Source organism: Carassius auratus, unplaced genomic scaffold, assembly GCF_003368295.1.
Source record: "Carassius auratus strain Wakin unplaced genomic scaffold, ASM336829v1 scaf_tig00214183_4049273_7079891, whole genome shotgun sequence".
NCBI lineage: Eukaryota > Metazoa > Chordata > Actinopteri > Cypriniformes > Cyprinidae > Carassius > Carassius auratus.
In genome coordinates, this window is record NW_020527547.1 from 2,897,482 (window position 1) to 2,917,981 (window position 20,500).

General features: G+C 38.2%; 1 protein-coding gene across 2 annotated transcripts in view; it reads left to right on the forward strand.

Annotated features, from left to right (window-relative positions):
• The window catches only part of LOC113091314 (teneurin-1-like), a 139,527-nt gene that overhangs the window by 95,515 nt on the left and 23,512 nt on the right, over positions 1-20,500 (forward strand). Inside the window, exons 12-23 of one of the 2 annotated variants that reach the window (XM_026256747.1) lie at positions 257-442; positions 1,448-1,477; positions 1,617-1,763; positions 2,588-2,804; positions 4,001-4,120; positions 5,986-6,247; positions 7,202-7,469; positions 9,088-9,231; positions 10,571-10,820; positions 11,259-11,279; positions 13,336-13,568; positions 20,290-20,444. In XM_026256747.1, coding sequence (XP_026112532.1) covers positions 257-442; positions 1,448-1,477; positions 1,617-1,763; positions 2,588-2,804; positions 4,001-4,120; positions 5,986-6,247; positions 7,202-7,469; positions 9,088-9,231; positions 10,571-10,820; positions 11,259-11,279; positions 13,336-13,568; positions 20,290-20,444 — 2,033 coding nt within the window. The remainder of the gene's footprint in view (positions 1-256; positions 443-1,447; positions 1,478-1,616; positions 1,764-2,587; positions 2,805-4,000; positions 4,121-5,985; positions 6,248-7,201; positions 7,470-9,087; positions 9,232-10,570; positions 10,821-11,258; positions 11,280-13,335; positions 13,569-20,289; positions 20,445-20,500) is intronic. The other variant, XM_026256748.1, reaches the window with a different exon arrangement.

Genomic DNA, 20,500 nt, shown 5'->3' on the forward strand with positions numbered 1-20,500 from the left:
ATAAACTGTTTATTTAGGAAAAAATGGAGGAAAACAGACTAAAAGAATGACAACAAAAGTTCGACAGCTTTCATGTGAAGTGGCAAGATTTAATAAAAATGCAGTACTTTGTGCATGCAATAGGTGTCAGTATAGAATCCAAAGACCACTGTGATGAAGCAGCAGCAACATAAACAAAAATTGACCAAGTTTAGATTGTAATGAATAGTAATGATAGCAAATGTTTTTTTTCTCTCTGTTGCATTCTTTTTTTCAGAGCTTTGTCCCGTTCCCTGCAGCACCCATAGTGTGTGTGTTGCTGGGCGTTGCCAATGTGAGGAGGGGTGGGAGGGGACCACTTGTGACAAACAGGCATGCCATCCAATCTGTGAAGAACATGGAGAGTGCAGGGATGGACAGTGTGTCTGCCAGCCTGGTTGGGAGGGAGAGCACTGCACTATTGGTATGTTAGAGTGACACTAGCAATATTATGCTATTATATGACAATATTGGACAACATTAGATATACTATTATACATTTCAAAAGTTTGGAGTTAGTAAGATTTATTTATATATATATATATATATAAAATATTTTCTATCTTAGATTTTTTGTCTTGTTTCCCACCAAAATATCTAAAAGATTATTAAATTAAGAGGGATTTTCTAGATAGATAGATAGATAGATAGATAGATAGATAGATAGATCCATCGAGAGATAGATAGATAGAGAGATAGATAGAGAGATACATCGAGAGATAGATCGAGAGATAGATCGAGAGATAAGATGAGAGAGATGTAAGTGGAATCGTTGGCAGTAGTTTTAATGTGTAAAATTGTTTGTTTCTCACAATACTTTTTAGTCTTGTTCTTCATGTGAATAGACCTTAACACTGATGTTTTTTAAGTAACATCTCATTTTAGTCTTGAAATTTACCCGACATTTTGCCAACCCTTTGACAGGGGTGTGTCATTTTTGATTAACACATTAGCATAAAAAAAGAAAAATCTAAATTCTCACTGACAATCTTTTGAAATCATGCTGTAGACACTTTGTAAATATCTGATCTTGATGATATTTTGCCTTTTCAACCATTTTTAGCAGTCATTTGACAAGCATTGTGCATTTATCAACTAAGGTGGAGCTGTGTTTTTTTTTCTCTCTCTTGACTGTTAGATGATGATAAACTAAACAGTCTCTCTCTTTCTGCCCGTGTCTATCTCTTCCTCTTTTTACTTCTGTTTTCCTCCTCCGAGCCAAAGAGTGTTCCTTTAATTGTGGCGCTCATGATGAAAACAGTCTGTGAAACTTGGGGGACAAATATACGCTTAAGGCTGCAAACGACAGGGACACTTAAAAAAAAAACACCAATGCACATACACACTTGCAAAGAGCTTCTCTGAAGTAAGTCTCCAATGTAATGTCTCCTCTTTGTTCTCTCTGTCTTTCATTTTGTAACTCTTTTAGCAGCACATTACCTGGATCTGTTTGATAAAGGTAAGTGTATGTGTGATAGAGTGAATAGAGGAAGGAATAGATGACTTTGTGATGTCTTTTATCTGAACAGTTTTACTCAAGGCCTGAAGAAAGGACACTGTGATTATTAATGTGCTCTCTCTCTCTCTCTCTCCCTTAGATGCATGTCCAGGGTTGTGTAACGGTAATGGACGCTGTACGCTGGAGCAGAGCGGTTGGCATTGTGTGTGCCAGTCAGGATGGAGCGGGCCAGGCTGTAATATTGTCATGGAAACTGAGTGCAATGACAGTAAAGATAATGACAACGGTAAAGAACCCTATAGAAGATGATCTGTGTGGATGACAGATATAGCAGGGATGAATTTAGCTTAAGGTTAACAGACACATACTCACAAAGGTGTTGTTCTAACTAAGCATGACTAGCTTCACTACCATTCAAAAGTTTAAGGTCAGCAAGGTCAGGGGTTTTTTAAGAAATGTATTTTATTCAGCAGTGATGCATTAAATGGATCAAAAGTGTCATTGAAGATATCTGTATTGTTCAACATTGATAATGAGAAATGTTTCTTGAGCATCAAATCAGCCAATCAGAATCATTCCTGGAGGATCATGTTACACTGAAAATTCAAAGTGGCCATCACAGGAATAAAATGCAATTTTAAATAAATAAAAATAGCAAATGGATATTTTGAATTGGTACTTTTACTATTTTTATACTAACTGAGTTCAGTTAGCTATATTTTTGGTGCAAAAGTGTCCACAAAAGTTGGCTAAATCTTACAAAAACTCCCAATGGTGACAAGTTAAATTAAAAAATAAACAGTATATTCAAAATTAACTGCTAAGAAGAATTGTAAAAATGGAAAAAAAGGTAGATAGGTATATGTATAAACAATATGTCTAAAATACCCATGTCCTCTTTAAAGTGTGTAAGTAAACATGTGAGTGAGAGAGAGGTTTCTGGGTTATTCTCTCTGAGACTTTCTCCTGTGGGAGGTTAAAAACACAGATCCCCTTTAATGGAGCTGACAAATGAGATCACGCGCACACAGACACATGCAGGGCAAGGGCAAGCTGCATCAAGGCTACATGCCTCAGCATGTAAAGTGTGTATGTGTGTGTGTGTTTCAGATGGTCTCATGGACTGTGTCGACCCAGACTGTTGTAGTCAGCAGGTGTGTGTGAGCGCCCCGCTGTGCCAAGGCTCGCCTGACCCACGTGACATCATCCAGCAGAGCCACGCCCCTTTCGAGACACTGCCTTCACGTCAGTTCTTCGACCGTGTGCGATTCCTCATTGGTCGGGACACAACACACATACTTCCAGGAGACCTGCCATTTGACAGCAGGTGATAAACAGACACCTGCAAATATTAGCGCATACTCAGACAACTCACATGCACTCATAATCTTAAATCAGCACTTGATTATGATCTTTCCCAGATACTCAAAGATTTGTTAGCATGATTGTGACCATATTTACATGCACATAATTTCCTGTTAAAACCGTGAAAGTTAATATATTATTATTATTTTATAATTGTTGTGTGATCGCACTGAAATTTTGGTAGAAGTAAAGGCAGACTGTGCAAAACCAACTACCTTTTTTTAGTTCAGACTTTGGTCACGATTGACAGCATTGACGGGCCATTTAAGGCACCAGCCCGCATCTGTTCTGACATCCTCATTCACATGCAAAATTGAAATGATATTGCACATACCCAAGCATGCCCTTGTGTGCTAACGTTGCCAATGTTTTGGCTGGAAAAGGGGAAAAAACAAGGTCAGAGTGTCTTGAATTATTTGGGAGAAATAGATCATGGACTGCTCCTTTTTCAAAGTAATTTTGATAAACAATCATAAAATTATCTAGGTAATTCTAATTTCTGCTTATCAAATTTGTATATATATTTAAATATATATATATATAAAACTATCCCTTTTAACAAATATCTTACTAACCACCAATAAGCAGCAAATTATGAGTTTGTTGAGGCAAAAGTCATAGTTAATAGTGAGCATTGGTCCACAAAATAAAAAGTGTGACTTATGGCGGTTGGGGGCACAGTAATTAATTAGATGTGTACATGTGTTTAAAACAACCAAACAGTCTGAAGCTACGTGAAATGCAATAATGAACCTTCAATTATCCAAAAAGTAAGTGTTATGATATGGTGTTTTTTGGTCCATAAATATGTCCGTACACAGATGAATGCATTCAAGTGTTTCATTAATGTGTGTGAAGTTTTCCTCAGGCTCTCATATGCCGATACAGTAACAGCTAGCTGCTCTGAGCAGTTTGACTCACCCCCAAAATAATCTTCCAGAAGGATTTTTGCCGTCATCGTCTAGTTTGAGGAAGTTTAGAATCGATTGAAGCATGTATTGTATTTTTCTCTGATTACTGAAAAGAGAGTGCTCCTCTCTCAGTTTCGATCTCTCCTTATGGATCATTTGGTTTCTCTTGCAATGTCTCTCTCTCTCTCTCTCTCTCTCTCTCTCTCTCTCTCTCTCTCTCTCTCTCGCTCTCTCTCTCTCTGTGCAGTCGAGTGTGTGTTATTCGAGGTCAGGTTCTGGCCTCTGATGGAACTCCTCTCGTTGGTGTGAACGTCACATTTCAGCATAACCCTGAATATGGATACACACTCAGCCGACAGGATGGCAGGTAACACACACTCTTATAGACTGTGTAAAGAAGGTCATGTAATAGAACATGCACTAAAATGCACTGAAGACACTGTATTAATCTCTCCTGTATATTTCCTATTTATGAAGTGTACTGTATATGTTCTGCTTGTTGTATAGGGCCCATATATACTTTATACTCTGTTCTTTCTGTCCATTCAGAAGGAGGCAAAAGTCTCACAGTGCTAGTTGAATAGAAGAATTATTTGACATGGACTTCTTAGTATTAATATTTCCTTGTTTTTAAATAATTTACTATAAAAAGTTTATTTTCATATTTATATTGACTGATATTTTAAAAAGTAGACAGACACATGCACACACACAAATATATGTAAAAAAGTGTCTGCTGTGAGTAAACAACAACTGTTGTGATTGGCTGACATTGTTGAATTCGAAATGCGTTCATGTGGAACCCCTCTCAAATATAACTTTATATATATATATATATATATATATATATATATATATATATATATATATATATATATATATATATATATATATATATATTATTATTATTATTTTTTTTTTTTTTACTATAACAGCTGTCGAGATTAACAAATCGTGGAAGTGTGGATTATATAAAAATTTTTTCGATCTTTTCCCATCACATGAAAGGCTGCAGTGATGAGCATTGAGTAGACAGAGTCTGTTTATCGCGTGGATGCAGTGATCTCGTAATTATTGCAACACGTTATCTCACAAAATGCTTTCACCACAGCTAACTGCAAACACATGAATACAGTAAGAGCTCCGTTGTGCAGCATAACAGCGTCATTCATTGTAACGGCAGTTTGGGCAAGTGTGCAGATATACTCGCGATGTGTAACAGCTCCGGAAAAAAGCGAGCGTTCTTTGATCGCTCTCTGTAGTTAAATCACAATTTAAATAACAGATTTGTTTCATGTTACTAAGAGAAACAACGTGAAGTTGATCGTTTAGTCACTGGCTTGATTCACTGATGCATAAACAGTATTAAACGATTTAGAAAGAAAGTGGGTGAACTTGAATGATTAGCTACCCATCAGAAATCACTGATCACAGATCAGGCATTAATGAACACTGTTACTCACTGTTTGTGCCGGTGCTGTTGAATCCATATCATAAAAGTCTGTTTGTAAGGGCTGTCGCCTGTGCTGACATTGCGACTGAATTATATGTAAATATTTGGGCGGGCAAAGCAGAGAAAGGGGAGGTAACAATTCTCGTTGCAACGTCACAACGAGGAGATTCAAGATCAGCCCGTTTGAGCTTCCATTTTCTCAAAGGCAGAGAAAGATAGAAAAAACTCGATTTACACCGATTCAAATTTCTAGAAACTTGGGGACCATATACAGGCTTGGGGAACTCGTATTAAAGATAAAAAAACTCAGAAAGTGAAATTTTCATGTCATAGGACCTTTAAGACTCCTGAAAAAAGCAAATTATGGTTTCCACACAAATATTCAACAGTACAACAGTTTTCAACAGAAAATAAAAAGAAATGTTACCTGAGTACCAAATCAGCATATTGGAAAGAGTTTTGAAGGATTGTGACACATAAGAGTGGAGTAATGGCTGCTGAAAATTCAGCTTGAAAAAGCATTGAAATGGAAACGAGCTATATCAAATTGTAATGATATTTAACAATATTAAAATCTTTACTGTATTTTTTATCACATAAATGCAGCATTAATGAGCATAGGAGACTTCTTTTCATGTCATTAACCAATTTTACCAACCCCAAACTTATTATATATACATCATAGCATACATTATGTCCTGTCTTATGTATATTTACTGGATGGAAAAACTGTAAACCTTTGTTTCTAAGTGTGTTTGTATTTTGGTTTTTCCTGCTAGCTTTGATCTTCTGGCAGTGGGCGGAATCTCTGTGACTCTATTGTTCCAGCGAGCCCCGTTTTTGTCCCAGATTCGGTCTGTCTGGCTTCCCTGGAACCAATTCATTGTCCTGGACCGTGTTTTTATGGAAAGAGCCGAGTCCAAATCACCTGTATGCGACTTGAAAAACCTGATCAGTCCACACGCCATTGTTCTCTCCGCCCCCCTCCCGCGATTCGCCGCTGACTGTGAGGACAGAGGAACTGTCCTACCCGAACTACAGGTGCAAGACACACTCACTCTGAGAAAACACTGGATGCAATATCTTAGCCACATACTGTGAAACCGTACCACTTGTATACTTCAACTCCATTTATGTGACACATGAAACTGTTTGCTTGCAGTGTTAGACCTGTAATAGCTGTTATACACTGCGAGCTGGTGCTAGAAAAAGAAGAATGTTCCTATTATAATCAACAAGGCTAAACACGGTGTAAAAATAAGATTTCTGCACTGTAGACATTTTTTTTAAATGATGAAGTGAGCATTCGCAAGAGTCCAAATCTCAGTTTCGTGAAACGGTGTAAACTTGACACCTTTGTTGATTATAATATGAGAACGTTCTAATATTGATGCGTTGCTCACTTCGAGTGTATAATTTACTGAACGTTTGAAGAAAACAGACTCTCTGAAGTTGACTGATTAAAGAAACGGCAAATAATTCAGGAACACAGTTCTCAGCTAAATTTAGATGTGTAGCCCACAGAAACAATGTAACTTTCAGTCGCCCACACAAAATCAAGTGTTCTTATTTGTAGTATTAATAAATTGATTGCAATATCAAGGGAAATCAAGTTTTTTTTTTTTTTTTTTCATTTTCACACAGTCCTACTGCTTATGTAGAGCATTTCAAATCAGTCCCTAATGAGAATTAATTTAAGTTAAGATGCTGTCTTGGAGGGCAGTAGCCTATGTAGGCAGTAGACAGCGAGACAGCTTACTCAGTTTTGGAACAAAGCTGTTGTGTGTCTGTAGGCTTATAGAACTACAGCCTGTGTTTATGGGACATTTATTTGGCAGCATTATGATCATTGGCTTGGGTTTTGTTCTGTATGGAAAGTGCATGCAGTAAATAGAAACACAATTAATTTCTCTCACTCTGACCGTGCCCCTGCCTAATTCATCTTTGTTCTTTGCGCCTGCATGTCTGCTTCTGTCTCTCTCTCTCTCTCTGTAGGCGGTCCAAGAGGAGGTGGTTATCCCTGCTACTATTCTGAAGTTAAGCTACCTCTCTTCCAGAGCTCCAGGCTATCGGTCTCTCCTGAGGGTGGTTCTGACCCATTCCACCCTCCCGTTGGGCTTGGCCAAAGTCCATCTGTCTGTGGCCGTCCAGGGTCGGCAGCTTCTGAAATCCTTTCCTGCAGCTCCAAACCTCATTTATGTTTTCTCTTGGAATAAAACCGACATCTATGGACAGCAGGTCACGGGGCTAGTGCAGGCACACGGTGAGGGTCTCTGTGCATGTGTGTCAAAGCTAAGTCTTTTTTATTTTGAAGATAAGCTTTCAAACACGATCAAAATTGACAGTAAAAGACATCTAAGATCTCTATTTTAAATAAATGCTGTTCTTTTGAATGCATGAACTTTCTGTTCATCAAAGAATCCTGACAAAAGTATCACATTTCACATAAAAATACTGAGCAGAACAACTTTTCAAAGTTGATAATAATAACAAATATTTCTTAAACACCTAATCGGTGTAATCAGAATGATTTCTGAAGGATCATGTGAAACTGAAGACCAGAGTAAATGCTGCTGACAAATCATCACAAGAATAAATTACATTTTAAAATATATTGAAATAGAAAACAGTTATTTTTAAATTTAGTTAAATGATTATACCTACAAAGCTCACACTTATGTCCTGGATATATCAATGATGTAACTGACAACTGTGGGTCAAGTGTGCTTCCATTCAAACGGCACAAATCATTCGAACTTGGAATGTGTGACCCCTGGAAAATATAAGGAGCTAACTTGAATGTGGTTGTCATTGTCTTTTGTAACTTCATTTTGTATGAGCAACCATTTAGTGCTCCAAACAGGACTCACAACTTTATCCTTCTGTTGTACGATCGCAGCCCCACTTTCTCACTGTATCCCTTTCCGTTATTTTGAGATCCATCACAATGACAGCAATCAGACACTGCTGAGAGTCTGATTCTGTCATCTTTTGCTCATTGAAAAGACACTTACACTTACGTACTTACTGAATAATGCCTAAAAATGAGTAATTACTGGCTATTATGGAGGAAATTAACTCCTGTTTTCAAGTAATAATCAAACAGAATTAAACGCAAACATTTCACGGTTCTAATAAACAAATGTGTGAAATATGTGTGAACAGCTGATTATTTGTTTTCACAAATAGAAATTATTTATCCTCAAATTACAGGATGCTAATGTACTGCTTATAACAGTTTGACAGTAACATATTATTAAAAGGTAGAAAGACGATAAATAAACATCCTCATGACTCAGGATCTCTGCCTTGCAAATAGGCAACTATAATTATTGTTTAATAATAATTGTTATCTCTGTTTATGTTGACTACAGTTCAGGCGTTGCTATTGTCTGACTAATTAAGTTCACAGTAACACCATGGCAACACAACTGTAACTGAAACAAATATAATTCATCCACATATACTGTGGCAAACTGCTGCTCTCTTAACTCCGAGGATGGATTCAGCTCTTTAAACATTTTCCTATGACGTGACACATTTATAGAGTGAGATATTTATAGATGTTGTTCAGTTAGATAAATACATTTTTAAATGATAAATAGTATCAAGATTTTATATATTAGCTCATAAAAGTATAATTAATCTAGTAAAATGACAGCAATTATTGAATATACTTGGTAGTTTATGCATTCAAATTATGCAGTTTCACTTAAAAAAGAAGAATTACCAATGAAACTGTGTATGATTTGGTAACTTTGTTTATTCTGATGATGGTGATGGTTTGTCTCTTTTGGGTTTTGATGATGATGATCATGATGTTATTTAATGGACTAAGTCTGGCATTTACATGTGTGTGTATGTGTGTGAATTAATGACAGTCTCTGTTGGATATGAGTATGAATCCTGTCTGGACGTTGTGCTCTGGGAGAAGAGAGTCGCTCAGCTGCAGGGCTTTGAGCTGATGCCCTCAAACCTGGGCGGATGGACACTGAACCAACACCACGTCCTCAACATGGAGAGTGGTGAGGGATTATCACACACACACACACACACACACAAACACACACACACACACATACGCACACTCTAACACTCATGCACATAGGTGTTTTCTTCAATTAAATTAAAACACTTTCAGATCATTTGTTTATTTACTTTCCTTTCTGAAATGTCCAACAAATAAACTGCATTTCTGGAAAATTCTGTCATATATTAGTTTTTTGCCCCTAATTTCATCCATGTCTCAAATCAACATTCATTTTGTGGTGGGAATTAAGAAAATAAAATTTTAAGCATTTTTGGAATAAACTGACAGGCTATGTTTCCTTGTGCCCCTGAAAACACACAATTAGTTAATGTTTTCACAGTTTTAGCATAACAAAATCACAGCTTAGTTAGAGATGATGCATAAAATATTTACATTGATTTTTCACATCTTATATTTCATCTCAAGCATGCTCTTCACCAACGCAGTTTGTAACTAAATACACTAACATTCGATAAAATGGCATTAGTGCAAGATTGTTGGCCATTGTCCTTACTGTTGGATAATAATAATTTGTGTAAAAAAAAGTCATTTTCACAGAGTTAATTTTTAATTAACTTTATTTTCACATGATGATAATTTCATATAATCTTTGAAGAATTGTTTTATGATGAATTTTCATGTTTTAAAGGAGTTTACTTCCAGAATGAAAATTCTGCAATCATTTACTCACCCTCCACTTGTTCCAAACTTGTGTGAGTTTATTTTTTCTGTTGAACAAAAAAGAAGATATTTTGAAAAATGTTCCGTATCCGAACAGCTGATGGGTGCCATTGGCTTTCACAGTAGGAAAATAAATACTATAGAAATGAATGATGCCCATCAACTGTTTGGATTCCAACATTTTTCAAAATATCTTCTTTTGTGTTCAACAGAAGAAGAAAACTCAAACAGGTTAGGAACATGTGGAGCTTAAGTAAATGATGGCAGAATTTTCATTCTGGAAGTGAACTACTCTTCTACTCTAAGACTGAGAGCTAAAAGAATCTATTCATAATACCAAAATCATAAATGTTTCCAACACTGTTTTAAAATGAAATGTTGATCCCTTGACCTTCTTGTGCTCGTGGAAAAAATGAGCTTAACCCATGACCTTGAGATAGCAACATGTTTACCAAAAAAGCCCAACATAGAGCGCATTTAAATCTAACATCCTCCTGGTCAATAAAACCTTTGGCTCCTGAGAGCTCCCTAGATGGCCGTTTGTATCATTCTTTTCTTCAGTTTGTTTCTGCGGGGTCTTCTAGCAACATCACATTTCATCATTGATATATAAAGGCTTCAATCTAATATTCTGTTTATTTTCTCTTCTGCAGGTATCCTTCATAAAGGTAACGGAGAGAATGTCTTTATTTCCCAGCAGCCTGTTGTCATCTCCACAGTGATGGGGACAGGGGTGGTTCGTACAATCCCCTGTCCAAACTGCAACGGGCCGGCCGTGGAGCAGAAGCTGTTTGCCCCCATCGCTCTGGCCTGCGGTTCGGATGGAAGTGTGTATGTAGGGGATTTTAACTACATCCGCAGGATTCTGCCCAACGGATTCGTCATTAGCATCTTGGAGCTCAGGTCTGCCATCTTCCATCAGCAAATGATCAGTCATTTCTGAACCCCGTTGATTTTTTATTATTATATATATTTTTAATAGGTAACTGTCGTATTTCATTTCTTTTTTTGTTTATTAATAAAAAGATCAAACATTTTTTATTTATTTATATATATTTATATATACCCATTTAAATAAATCAAATCAAATGGTCACATAGTGACATTTAAAATTATACTGTTTTGTTAAAATATTATATAAAATATAAAATATAATATATGTATAGAATATTTAATTATAAGATTTTGTAAAAATTACTTGAGGTAAAAAAAAATATTTAAAAAATCATATCCACTGTTCATAGGTTATAAACCTTTTCATCATAGTGAAATGATGAAATCATCTTCTGAGGAATATGTTTTTAATTGTTGACTTAAATTTTCTCCATGTTATGCTTCCAGAAATCGTGATATTAGACACAGGTATGTTTCTTTTGTGAACCGATATCACCATGTAGTCTTTCAGTCATTTATACACTGCACCTGTGCTTGAATTCATTATTTTTATTTTGAATCTCCATTCATTCATGCATCAACCTTGGAGTGACTCGAGTCTCAAATGCAAAACAACAAATTTAGAGGCAACAGCCCCTATAGTAAGTCAGCAAGATCAAATTCTAAAAACTGGATCTTTTCTCTTAAAGAAGCTTTAAAATAAAGTTAACATATTTTGTCTTTTTTTCTATCTCATTAAACTCACAATACAGTACTGCTCAAAAATACATAAATATTCCTATTTATTATAATATTAATGCTAAAAAATACTAGTAACCTCAAAACTTCAGTCAATAAATACAATTAATCCTTAGCTTTAATGACTAAAGCCTTTTCCTTCAAACCTACAAATAAAGCTGCGATTGTATTCCTTTGTTGACCTCATTTGTCCCCTCTTTTTTTATCCATTTGATTTATTTATTGTTTACTTTTAATTACTACTGAGCACATCGCCTTTAATTAACTTCTAATAGAGACCATCTTTTATCATTTCATTTCAGTGCATGGTATTTCAATGTGTATATGTCTGTAATTATGTACCCATCTGTGTATATTATTCTATGTTTATGTGTGCACCCACATATGTGTGTATTTGTGTATCTGTGGATATGTTTTTGAAGCCACACAGTGGTTAATGTTGCTTGTAATCTTCAGTGTGTGGTCAGGAATCCAACTCAGGCGTTGTTCTGGTCAATGGTTTTGAACACTAACAGCTTTTCTCAGCAATCCGCTGGCAGCGTCACAGCGCAGTCTCCCATTTATCGTCTCTAGATCTTCCTCGTTTCATGTGAATTTAGAAACGGTGCCCCCCACAGAGAGGAAGTTAGAGTGTGGGATAGACCTCTGCCCCACAGACTAACACTGACAAGCGCACTGTAATCCTTTATCTTTGCGTTTGTGTGTGTGTTTGCACACAGCATTACATCCCACAGCAAGGGGGAAATCCTACCTTCAGCCTTCTTTTGGAGATAACGCTTCTGATCAAACCAGTGTCTGATTCAACATCGCAAAGACTCAAAAGAACCTTATAGTATTAACATTTCAATTCCAATTGTACATTTTGTACATTTTGTCAGTCACATTTTAGGAGCTGAACCCATGACCTTGGTGTTGTTAGCAGTTGAGCTACAGAAACGGTTCCTTTTTATTATTACAAAAACAGCTTTTAGAGAAATGATAATGAATTTACCATTTCAGTATTGATTTAAATTTGGTTAATGGCTTTGTGAGCTATTAATGCAATTTGTGAGTCTATTTTAATTGAAAGCAACTTATGTTAGAGCACTGTAAGTGTACACTTTTTCTGATGTTGTTAGTGGTTGAGCAACATGAACTACTCCCCTTTAGCCTGACCTCACAGTCCCTACACAATTCTGAGCACTCTGCTGTCCTTAAACACAAAAGAGTGAATCAACTTCCCTTCAATGTCAGAGCAACAGAATTCCTCAAAATCTTCAAGCACAAAACTTAACACAACTCAGACACCACAGGAGATGTGTCAGAGGATGTGTTTGCTTTGACAGAGACACAACCTGAAGAACGTTCTGACAAAAAGACAAAAAAGGCCTCATCAAAATTTTTGGGAAAAGTGTTTCGCTCTTTTAGAAAAGGTTTTTTGTTTTGTTTTGTTTTGTTTTTTTCTGCCTAAGGAACAATTGAGAAAGAGGCAGCAGGTAGATTTTCTCTTAGGGCAGAAATGGATGGAAGGAAAGGAAAAGAAGATTATAGACCGGCAGGGGTCCGACACACTGGTGGGGCTCCGAGTTTTGATTGGGGCATGAGTTCAGAATAATTGAAATTTCTGCATGGCACTGAGACCTGGAGGTTTTTTTTTACTCTAACCTTGTGTGTGCACAAGTCTTTGTGTGGTTGTTTTTTAGTATAGATTCAGACTTTATGAAATAGTTTAAGCATAAGTATGTTGCCAATATGTGTGTGTAGCCCTGCTTCATCATAAAGCCTTTTTAAAATTCTCTTTCTCCAGCTCTAGTCCGGCTCATAAGTACTACTTGTCTATGGATCCTATGCGTGAGTCGCTCTATCTGTCAGATACCAGCGGCGGGAAGCTGTACCGCCTGAAGACTTTGACTGAACCAATAGATCTCAGCAGGAACATGGAGGTGGTGGCTGGCAGCGGGGAGCTGTGCACACCCTTCCACCCGAACCAGTGCGGCGATGGAGGCAAGGCCACTGAAGCGGCACTCAGTAACCCCAGGGGTGAGAATTCAGTGCACACACATGCTGCTTTTCCCAAGTCAAAGAGAAAGAGCGAGGGAGTGAGGAGGTGTAGTTATTGAAGGTGGGAAGAGAAAAATAGTGGCAAGTTTCAGTCGAGAGAAATGGGAAAACTAGAAGAATAAAGATAAATCAAAGATGCCTTCCCTCTTTGCTAAATCAGGTGGAGCAGCTATTAGTCCCGCCTATCCATCACTGCCACTGTCTGTTTAAACCTGTCAGTTAGGCTGATGGACAGACGGGGGCGTGGCTTACGGGCACATATGTTCTCTTATCCTTCAAGCCTCATTGTGCACTCTCTCTCTCTCACACAGGAACTCACTCACTCAACTGTCGCAGTTAAAAGCCTCCACTTACTTGTAAACCCCTGAGGATAGAATTCATAAAGAATCCCAGAGCAGGAATGTTATGTGTGTGTGTGTGTGTGTGTGCGCGCAAGCTCTTTGATTTCGGACTGTGTTTCAGATCAAACTGTAAATCACATTTAAAACGGATTTAAGACTTTTAAACTCACTTCAATGATTCATATCCATTTTTTTTGGCAAACTGATGGATAAAAGCCTTCCGTTGTGCGTGTCGGGTGGAATGCCTGTAATCTCCCTTTGTTAAAGTGTTTTTACTGAAGTCTATTATCTTTAACTGGCTCTGACCGAAACGCTGAGAGCTTCAGTAACTGCAATCCAACCTTCTATGTTCTCAGGCCATGAAGGGGTCCACACAAATAGACTGCAACCAAAGTATTAACATCTCTGCATGATGATTTGGATCAATTCTGCTGAACTGATCCATAATGCTGATACTATATGTCACTTACATATGAGCTTTGACAGTTCTGTATGTTGATGTGTGGCTTGACTTTTGCTCGCTGTTGATTCAATTAATCTCAATATACAGAATGTTTTTATAATCAATATCTCTTTTATACACATAGAAACTCAGAGTGATGCAGTATTGATCTCTGCACCACGGCAGCATCTTCCATGACTATGATCTTTTTAGTGCAGTAAAAACAAATAGTCCTCACAAGCTTCAACAAGCAAAGGCTCAGGGCTTCATGCTGAGAGCCAAAATAAAATCAAAATTGAGATCTTTTAAAATGCCCTGTTTGTTTTGAAAAGGAGTTTTTATTTTCAAGAGATTTGATGGAACATTACAGGAAGATACAGTATACTGGTAGGATTGACACTTTCAGCATCTGTCAATTATGATTTTATTTTAGCATTTTTGGATGGGAAAATACATATTTTACCACCTGCTGTATTTGTTGCTCAAAGATCAAGTTGAGATCTTGGCTCACTCTTAAGGCCTCAAGCCTTTTCCAGTATTTCGTGATTTATTGGATAAAGAATTAAGGATAAGATTTGTATTTATTTATATATATTTATTTACTCAATTTCAAGCTAAAACATATAAATAAAACATTTAAAAGTTTGATGACATTAGAAAAACATAAATTCATGCCCATACGTTTATATAAAGTTATACAATTTTAATATTTTACATTAATTTTCAGGGTAAAAAATCCACCTCACATACCCAGGTTTGACTGTGGGAATCCTGTTTTCAAAGAGAGACAAGAACAGATGTTTCATTTGTTAATTAAAATCAGTAATATTTTCATTGAATAAATTTGGCTTATTTGTTTGTTTGTTTTGTCCTATTTTAAGTAGTTTTAAGACATCTTGAGTAGTGCATCCTTCATGTCTCCAAAAAGTCTTTAGTTTTATCATATTTATAATAGAAAGATACATACTGTCCAGAAATAAAGCAGAGCTCCTGGAGGCGCGCCGAGGGTGGAGCTAAAGAGTGACAAGCACTTAAGCACCGAATGCCTACAAAACAGACATTTGATGCGATTTCACTTACTGCCGGCAGTTCTGAATCATGACCGGGATCTTTTATAGCTGCAACTGCTCTGTCTTTCAGTATCAAACTATGTGCAAATCCAGCGTCGGACTGGGCCTGAGCAAAGTTATCATCCCTCACAAGCAAAAACACACTCCTTTGTATTGGAGACATTCTTACCGAGCAAGTTCCGTGCAGCACTGCCACCAGATGAAGCCGCTCTCGCTCTCGCCCTCGCTCTGGTTGATGTTTGCACGGGCACGCGCTTCCGGGAGTAATGTGTACTGTGTATATGTGCTGTACAAGCTCAGAATGTGGGTGAGTTTGTGGTACAGATGCATCACTCTGTGATTCACTGAAATCTTGGATTCACGGCGGAGAGAGATAGGAAGAGAAAAGGGCATATTAACTGACAAGTCCCTCTAGGATAGGGTGCTCACTGTCTGGTCTGATTTCAGCCGAGAGTTTAAGAGAAATAGAAGGAGGCAAGGAGCAAACAGACAGACATGCTCCATTTAGTCTGAGTCCAGTAGGTTCAGAGAAAAGAAGATCTCCTGCAGTCTAAATTAATGTGGTTTGCTTTTGAGTTTTATATATGTGTGAAGATTAGCTTCTCCTCTGACCATTTTCAATCTAACCAGCATTTTCTGTTTTAGAAGATAAGAAAAGGGGGTTCTGGACCTGGAGGACTCTTTGTGCCTTCAGGACCCTGAAGGGCAGAGGGAGGTATCCCCCTCCGAAGGCAGAATAAATAATTAAGCTTGTTATGCTCATTAAGTGGGTAATTTCCCTTGTAATTAGCACCCATAACAAGATGCATTTGTAAACAGGCTTATTGAGGCAGATAGAATTTCAGAAACAATGGTAGTGTGTATGAGTGTTTGTCTTCACATGTATTTGTGTCTGGTTTACAGCACAACATGATCTGTATTGTTTGCTGCACACAGGTCTGAATGGATGTTCAGCATTTAAAGGGCTGTATGCCTGTCATAGTATCATTCAGTTTGGACTTTGTTTCCCTTTTGCGCCATTTCTGTTCTTTGAGTTAATTGTGTTATACCGTTCAGGTATGTGTCATCAGTGAGTCTAATATATGCTTGAGTATTTACAGTAAGTTGCTCTCTTTCTGTTAAATGTTGTCTTGTCCTGGCAATGTTACGTGTCTTGCAAGCCTTCCCTTTTTTGGATTCACTTTTTCCCCACCACGGACAATCTGTCTGTTTTACTATTATGCCTTTATGCCAGGGAACTCGCTCCCTTGAGTAACATGTGGAGGATCTGTTTCTAGCACATCCCACTACCTGGACAACTGCTTATGCTCATTTCTACACGCTGGCTTGAAAACCGCCACCAAGGAGCAGTTGTCCGAGGAGGGACCTCAAGGGAGCTTCACTGACTACTTGAAGTGGGTGCTGGTATCCTGTGGATCATCTCTGATCGTCGGACCATCTGATGATGACAGAACCTCACTTCTAGCCCAGTGCCCAGCCAGCATCCAACCATCTATTCCGGAGTGAACCATTGGCCATTCAGCCTTGCCGGGCTCCCTCAGTCAGTCGCCTCCACCTGGGTCGGACTTCACCATGCCTCCTCTGCAGACTTGCGGGTCGTCCGCTGCTCTCCAGCCTTCCATCCCTATGGCTACAGCCTGCTCTGCCGTCCCTCAAGCTCCACCTCCTTCCTCTGTTTCTCCAGCTCCAGCTCACCCTCTGACCTCTAGATCCCCACCTACATCTCGAGCAATCATTGCTACAGCTCCATCGTGCCCCCCTGGATCCTCTGCATCGCTCCACCTCCTCCACTCTCTGTCTGTCCATAGCCCCTTTCACACTGCGATTCCGGCAAATACACGGGTAAAGTGTTCCATCAGTTGTTCCTGGGTCGCTAGATTTTGCACTTTCACACTGCCAGTGATTACCCGGCATATGTGCGTGCTTTCACACACAACCCATAAAGATCCCGTAACGACACGTGACATCAGGGCGTGACATGTAATGTACGAGTCGAAAACGTTAGGCACTAACTGATCTCTGCTTCATTACAGTTTGCACATATTTTTTTGACGCGAACGTTGATCTTCCTTCAAAACAACCGGTAAAAGAGTGGCGGGATAACGTGCGTCATCACTACGACACGCCATTGGATCTGGCTTTTGTTCACACAGCGCTCATCCTGGGATTGAACCCGTCAATGTTGCTAGGTCCTGAACCCGAGTTCAATGCCAGAATCAATCCCGGGAGGTGTTTGCTTTCACACAGAAGGCGACCTGGCAATGTTTTGGTAATTTGCCAGGTCAAATGTGCAGTGTGAAAGGGGCTTATCTGTTTTCACCTCCAGTGCCATTGTCACCTCCAGTCGATCCCATGGTGGTTTGTGTTCCCATCATACCTTGGCTCTTCCCTTCAGTGACGCCGTCATGGAGTGCAGTCCTGGCTGTGACCTGGGTCTCCACCTACCCTCTCTTGCTCAAGGCTCTTCCCTGGTCATCTCCGTCACCTGCACCTCCCTGCATTTTGTTTGTTATCCTCCTCCCTGTTGTCCGTCCTCCTCCTGAACCTCTTCCTGCATCTTTCTGCCGGTGTGCCTACCTTTTGCCATCCCTTCCCCATCTCCTCATCCTCCTTGCCATCTCATCTTTCTCTCTATGGTGCGAGGTCATGCCTTCCGGGAGGGCGGTAATCTGTCACCATATCATTCAATTTTGACTTTGTTTTCCTTTTACACCATTTCCATTAATTGTTATTCCATTACATAAGGTGTGTGTCATTGTCATTGATTAGTCTAGTCTGCTTGTGTAATTAAGTTGCTCTCTTTCTGTTAATTGTTTTTCGGGTCTCGTCGATGTTATGTGTGTTCCAAGCCTTCCCTCTGTTTTGATTTTTACAGTATATGATAGCACTTGTGACAACTGGCCAGGACTCCCTTATGTAGCAATGAAACTGGTTTATATCACTTAATCAATCTCTTTTGAAAGCTTGCCAGATGTATATGGAAATGCTTCATGATTCATTTGGATTTGACCAAATTAGTAAAACAATTTAAAATTAGTGCACTGATTTTTGGTAGTTTTTGAGGTGAACATAAATGATTCATATGGTGCTTGCTCCAACATATGAGTCAAAATATTGTTTAAATATGATTGTGTCAGCCCGACTACATTAGTTTAAGTAATTTTAAGGGTCATGACAGGTAGAAATAAGCTCCTCAAGGGAGCAACTGCATATATTCATCAGTTTTTACAGTGGGTTGGGAAAGAAACAGCCGATGCAACTAGTGAAGTACTACTCCGTGTCAGCTATTATAGGCAGTTTATCCATATGGAGAAGGTGCTGTTACCACTATCCATACTGACATGTGTGAGCTGTCATTTACTAGTGCTGTGTTGAGATGCACTCTGCGTGCAGATTTTCTTGCCATATACTGTCTCCAAAAATATGTGGTTCCTGTTAGTATTATATAAATTGTGAATCCAAAGAGCCATTGAAATCATCTGTGACTGCATGCATATGTGTATGTGTATGTGTATATGTGTATGTGTGTGACTCAATCTCTCCCAGAGTAAATCAGAATGGTGAGAACAGACCAATATGTCTGCTTATCTCTGTGATTCTCATTAGAGGGAGAGAGCAAGAATAAAGAGAGCAAACTAGAGAAGGGAAAGGAAAGCCGCAAACACACACATTCACACACAGTGCTATTTGCCATTACAAACTCTGATGTGTGTGTGTGTGTGTGAGAGAGTAAGATGGTTACATAAGCCTGTTCCCACTTCAGAGTGAAATCCCTCTGGAGGACAAAAATATCAGTAAGCGACATACATACAAAAACAAAAAAGGCACCTCCGTGCTTATTTGTGTGGAAGTGTTCAAAATAGTATACACTACTACTTTACTACTCTTATATTTTGGACAATATGTACTGTATACTGTGCACATTTGTTGTATGCATAAAATATCTGGATTTGCCAAAATTTGCAGTATACAACCTGAGGACACTGTACAGAATACTGTATCAGAACAATGCAATACACTCAATTTGATCTTCAGTTTCCAGTGTGACAGATTAGCCAGAATTAATATTAGCTTGTTTCTTGACCCATTATTTGATCCGACTGCCAAATTTTAAGACTCAAAACTGGATAACAATTGATAAATAATTTTTTTTTAATTATTATTTTAAATGCCTGAGTTTTAACATGCCAAACAGTTTACTGTGAAATACTGTCGAACTTATTCTAAATAAAAATTAGATGGAGTTACTGTTCCATTCAGAGCGGAGTTTGCTCCTTACAAACCGTATGCTTTGAAAGACAGACGTCTTTAAAGAAACAATAACAATAAAAAAACAATAAAGTCTTTGACAGCAATGAGAGTGGCGATTTATTTCCTGATGTTAGTGGTCTGGAGGTGTTTTTGTGCTAAAGATCAGTTTTAATTGTTAAATACTGTAACAATGTATGTTTGTGCACTGCTCAATTTAAATGTAAAACTTAGTTGCCTTGCACAGCTCAAGGTGATTTGCAAGCATTTGAATAGAACAAGACAAATGAAAGAGAGAAATTGGATGAACAATGAAAAGAAATCCCAGATTTTTTGCATATCTGATGTCATTTCGCATAAATCTGCATATATAAGTTAATTTGCATATATTTAAGATGCCGTGAACAGAATGATCACACAGAGGAATATACTGCCTGATTCAGTGAAATGCATCTTTCTTCATTGCACCGTTCCTCATCATCTGTGGTTAAGCTGCGATTGCATTGGCAATGCAAATGTAAAGTTATTTGTTCCACCAATAAAGCACATTTAAACTGAAAGAGATGAAATGACTGTGTGTGTATCCTGTTGTCCTGCAGGTATCGCAGTGGACAAGCATGGGTTCATTTACTTTGTTGATGGATCAACGATCCGTAAGATTGATGACAAAGGAGTGATAACAACCATCATTGGGTCAAACGGACTCACGTCCTCCCAGCCAATCAGCTGCGACTCTCGAATGGACATCAGCCAGGTGAACAAAACACACACACACATTTACATATGGAGGCTCCAAAAAGAACTTAGAAT